This window comes from Chionomys nivalis, chromosome 8 (assembly GCF_950005125.1).
Source record: "Chionomys nivalis chromosome 8, mChiNiv1.1, whole genome shotgun sequence".
Classification (NCBI taxonomy): Eukaryota; Metazoa; Chordata; class Mammalia; order Rodentia; family Cricetidae; genus Chionomys; species Chionomys nivalis.
The window spans coordinates 93,852,728-93,858,159 of record NC_080093.1 but is presented as its reverse complement, the minus strand read 5'-3'; the positions used below and the strand labels follow the sequence as shown (position 1 = coordinate 93,858,159).

At 37.5% G+C, this 5,432-nt stretch overlaps 1 protein-coding gene across 1 annotated transcript; it reads right to left on the bottom strand.

Annotated features, from left to right (window-relative positions):
* Positions 1-285: 285 nt before the first annotated feature.
* On the bottom strand, positions 286-1,233 carry LOC130880662 (olfactory receptor 51G2-like). Its single transcript, XM_057779803.1, has one exon. It carries the CDS (start codon positions 1,231-1,233, stop codon positions 286-288), a length of 948 nt encoding a protein of 315 aa, XP_057635786.1.
* Positions 1,234-5,432: the final 4,199 nt, after the last annotated feature.

Sequence of the window (5,432 nt, the reverse complement as noted above, 5' to 3'; positions counted from 1 at the left end):
GCAAACCTCAACTCTCTCAATTTGTCCTCTTTTGCACAACAATGTATAAATACTCTTGAGACACAACAGATTCTCTGGTAATAAGGCTTTAAAAAATATTAAGAATTATGATTTTTCCCATGGATCAGTTGTGGTTTTGATGTATGGAGGAATTCACACTGAATTCCTGTTGATATATCTGAAAAATTAATTGACTGATGATCTGGCAAAAGCGACACTCTGCTGTATTGTTGGGATGTCCTCAGTCAGCCTTTACCTAGGACTGAGGAAATGTACAATGAAATTTCAGTGTTTCTTGAGATGTAGCATCTTTAAAATGCGAACCCGAATCTCTTTGGTTTTGACACTGTAGACAATTGGGTTGAGAACTGGAGGCATAAGAAAGTGGAGATAAGAGAGAAGCATATATACCAGAGCTGGTAGTTTCTTTTTCCCAAAGCGATGGATCATGGACAGACTCACGAGTGGGGTATAAAACAGAAGGACAGCACAGATGTGGGAAATGCAGGTGTTGAAGGCTTTCAACCGTTCGGCATTAGAAGCAATGCTCAAGACTGTCTTCAAAATCAGCACGTAGGAAAGAAGAATGAGCACAGCATCCATCCCCAGCGTAGAGAGCATGACAAAGAGCCCAAAGCCACTGTTGACGACTGTACTGGAATGGGACAGTCTTAGAACATCAGGATGAACACAGTAAGAATGAGACAGAGCACTGACAGGCGGGAATGTCAGCCTTCCCAGGAGCACAGGCAAAGGCATATGAAGCGCAACACTGCGGACCACCACGGCCAGTCCAATGGCTCCAATACGTCTTGTTGTAAGGATGGTAGCATAGCGCAACGGTTCTCTGATGGCCACACAGCGGTCAAAAGCCATGGCCAAGAACACAGCTGACTCAATGACTGAAAATGTGTGGATGAAGAAGAGTTGCATGAAACAGGTTGCAGTTCCTATCATTCTCTGGCCAAGGAGAAAAACAGCTGCCATTGAAGGCAATGTGGAAGCTGAGAGGCCCAGATCGGCCATTGAGAGCATGGAAAGAAAAAGGTACATAGGTGTGTGGAGGCTGGACACAGACTTGACAATGTGCATTATGGTTATGTTGCCCAGAACAGAAAGAATGTAAATTAAACAGATGGGAATTGCTGTCCAATAATGAGAAGCTTCCAGTCCAGGAAGATCCATCAATATAAAAAAGAAGCTGCTGGCATTGCTATGTTTAGAAACAGCCATATCTCTGGAATAACGTTGCCCTGGAAAACTGTAATGGAAGCAAAGTTCTGTTTATTCTCAGCACTGTCCTTGCAAGCTGTCTTCAGTGGCATTGCTGTCTGACTGCAGAGTAGCAGTGCTCACATGCTCTATCCCATTCCCTCAGCGGTTTCTACTCTGAAACAAGGCAGACTCATTTCTTTTTTTCCTTTTGATTTTATTGAGCTCTACATTTTTCTCCACTCCCCTCCCTTCCTCTCCACTTCCCTTCAACCCTCTCCCATGGTCCCCATGCTCCCAACTTACTCAAGAGATCTTATCTTTTTCTACTTCCCATGTAGATTAGATCCATGTATATCTGAACACGCCTGATCTCTTCTGATCTGAGAAGCTAAGCAGGGTGGGGCCTGGTTAGATCTTCCATGTAGACTCACTTAAACAACTGTTTTATTTTAAGCAGCACATTGGGATCATTAACATAAAGAAACCTCTCTTTTCACCTTGAAGGTTTTTCAACATTTGAAATTTAAAAACAAACCTGTGTTTAAGACATAGGGTCCAAACACATGAGTTACCTTACTTCTAATAGCAGAATACAGGCGTGTTTCTAATGGAAGCAAGATATGGACAATTGTGCTGAATGACTGTGTGGAGTATAAATTATAAGCAATTAATACTAAATTATATTATCAGCTAAAACTTTTGTTCTGAATTGGCTCTAAGGCATTATGAATAAAAACAAGGTCAAAAATACATTTGAAAAATTTTGACTTCTTTTGCTCATTGACTTGATTTAAATACTTCCTCAGTCATTATCCATGGTATTCATTGAAGTTTAGGATAACTGGTGTGAATATATGAAACAGAGATATAAAAAAACTAAAAATATTCATATTTTTAAAAAATGTATTTTGGTGGAATCAAAAATCAAAGCTCCTTCTCTCTTGTAAATATTGATAATAACAGAAGGTAATATATATTTTCTACATTTGAAGGTCTAATAATTTGCTATCAATACAGAGCATGTGTAAAATAGACCAATAAGGCACTGATTTAGATAGATTAAATGTATCTAGTAGTAATTTTTACCCTTTCTTCCATGCTCACAGATTCCAAGTTCTGTCAAGGACACTTATCAAAGAGGAGAATAACTTGAAATCTGAGGATGTGGAATACAATTTGATTCAAAGTTAATCAAATATCAAAATCATACATTAAATGTTATTTTCTCTACTGAACATCTTAAGTAATTTTCCTTAAAGATGGAGACTTTGAAATGTTCTTGAGAGCTACATTATGCAGCATGTTTGAATAACAGGGCAATTGTGATATTCTAACTTTTTTCTATCATTTGATCCTAGTGGTATATCACATTGCAAGAAAAGTCATCTGTGTAACCAGCAATCCACACGTCAGCTGTTGACCTCGGGATGCCTAGAGTAGCATTTCTGTGAAGGTTAAATAATGATGCTCTGTTTGAAGTAGCATATAAAATGAACACTAGACAAGTTTGATAACAAATATAGGACAAATGATAGAAGAAGCATAAAAAATCAGAGTTGTAGCTGACCTATCCTACTGGGAAAAGAACGGGACTAGTTTGTATGACTACATCTCTGGAGAGGCTGAGGGGAAGTAGTTCCTAAGAATCATCTAAGATGTACTGAGAAAACTCTAAATATTGATGGCAGAAGAAAAGATGGAAAAAAAGAGGATGCTTTTCTTGATCTGTCTCTGACAAAGGTTATCTCTGGTGTGCTAACCACAGAACGCTTCCAAGAACAGAGAAAATCACATCCTCTCCCCTTCAAAATTGTTTACCAATACACTGAAATTTTTGCAAATGTGGAAAACTTGCAATTATACCCATTAAAACCAAAACACTTAAAAATTAGTAGCCCTGAGTGGGTTTTAACATCCAATTTAACTTACTTGTCTAATATTTTCCGGAAGCATAATCAGATAGGCAAGCATGACTTGTTAGAAATCAAAGTTCCATAGAACAGCTCCACAGATAAGTGTCAATGTGGCAAATACCCAATAGGCTCCTAGGTATACAGGGATGCCTATGTTCTGACTTCACCTTCTAACAGATATTAGGAAAGAGAACTCAATGCTCTCAAACCCGTGAGCTAAGTTGCAGAGTATAGATTCAGCCCATACTCATGAGTCAACCTAGGGACAGATATTAAACTGCATGAGGAACTGATCACACTGCAAACCCATGCTATCTATATATAAGAAGCTTCCCAAAGCGTTATTTAAGAGTGGACAGAAAAATGCAAAGGGACAAAGTATCAGTCAATTACCTATGATAGAAAAGCCAGAAAAGAACCATGGAAAAGAACTGTAATCGGAATGGTTAGTGGTGAATTTCTTCAATATAAGGTCATGTTCATTATATTCAGATATAGCTCAATTCTAGAGGGTGATAAGGACTTACGTAAGGCCACCCTTGGACAGAATAAAGTAATTAAGATAATAGGACTGACTTGTGAGGATTGTTTAAGCCTGGTTTTAAGAGACAGATGTTCTTAGGAGACCTAGCCATGATGCTGAGCATGTGATGACTCAGTATATAGTTCCCAGGTTGCATGTCTGTTTGCCTGTCTGTTCACAGTATTTCTTAATTTTGTGTGGGAGAAGATGAGGAAAGTATTCCTCTTACATGAACTTTTGACAAGAATATTTCCAATCACAAATTGAGCAATGAAAGGCTATAGTCCTTATTTGACATGTTCCAAAAACAAAAGAGGAGAGGTACATTTTACCTTTCAAAGTCAATAATGCAACATTGGATAAATTGACTTTGTAATATCCTTTATCACAAAAGTAAAACTAAATGCTTTGAAAGGCAATTAATTAAATAGTGACATTTAAATAGTTACAGAATTCTACATTCCTGTAAAGTCTTTTGTTCATGTTAGAAAAATGTTCTGAGCCATTAATTAAGATTTTAGTGCTCAGATATTAATTTTGAGAAGGCATTTTAACCTGCTTTTTGGTATACTGAGTTAAATCAACATTATTTTTTATTTCCAAGTTTTAAAGGAATGTGTGTATGTGTCATTCATAGCCATGATCTATACATAGAGAAAAGTTACACATTACAGAATGCTGAAGTTAGTTCAGGTTTAAGTGCTAACAACAGAGGGCTTATTAAGGAAAGAGAAATAAAGAAAACTGACAATAAATGGAAACAAGAGTTTGTATGCAAATCTTGATAAACATACCTTTTCATCATGACTCTCATATACCTAAAAAATGAGAGCTGGACCTTTATTGAAAGGTGTCTGGTATTTAAGGAATATTTACTACCTTAAGAATCTTAACTTGTTATAAAATAGCCAATTTAATTAAGCTTGAGTTTCTGTGCTGCTTATATACCAACAGGTGATGTTCATTGTGCTGAGAAGCATAGATCTTTAGAGAGGAGATGCAGAATTAATGTATTTTCCCAAAGGAATAAGAAAAATACTGCAAGCATCTCCTTCATCTGTTACATACAAGATAAAGCCTTCCAATCCTCCTCGTGACAACATCTTGGTGGCGAGTTGAATATCTCTATTACAAAGCTCTGTGAGAATTGGAAGGCACATTTCTTGTTTTCCTTTCTATTTCCTTTCTTTGTTCTATGATAAAAATTTCTTGTCAATTCCAGTATTCAGCAAACATAAGTTCAACTTGATTTATATTTGATTTTAAACCCTAAGAGAAACAGGTGAATGATTGACAAGTGAGGAAAGAGGGCTCAGAGATCTAAATTCACTCTCTAAAATTACTATCATATGCATCAATTAGTAGAACTGAGCACCTCCAACAAGTGTCCTTTCTGCCTTAAAGATCTTCACAGTTTTAATCTGTTATGTGGCACAGCCTCTGCCTTCCATCCCAGGTACCATATGACATTATTTGATCTAACCTAGATCCAAGTGTTTCTGTCACTCACCTGACTCCAGGACAGAGCCACTAGCTCTACAGAGCCTCAAGAGGCTCCCTGTCTTAAGTCCAATACTACCTTAGGCTTATAAAGCTCCAATTCATGCTTTCCCAGGAGGCCCACAGCCAATTCCCATCCCCACAAGTGTTAATGAGTGTTGATTTTGTGAACTGTCCAGAGTAACACTAAGAACGTACAACTTGATGTAGTTCAGTTTTCTTTTCGTCTGTTCTCAGGCTAAAGCCAGTCTAGTCCTATGCATGTCCCACTATGGGCCTAT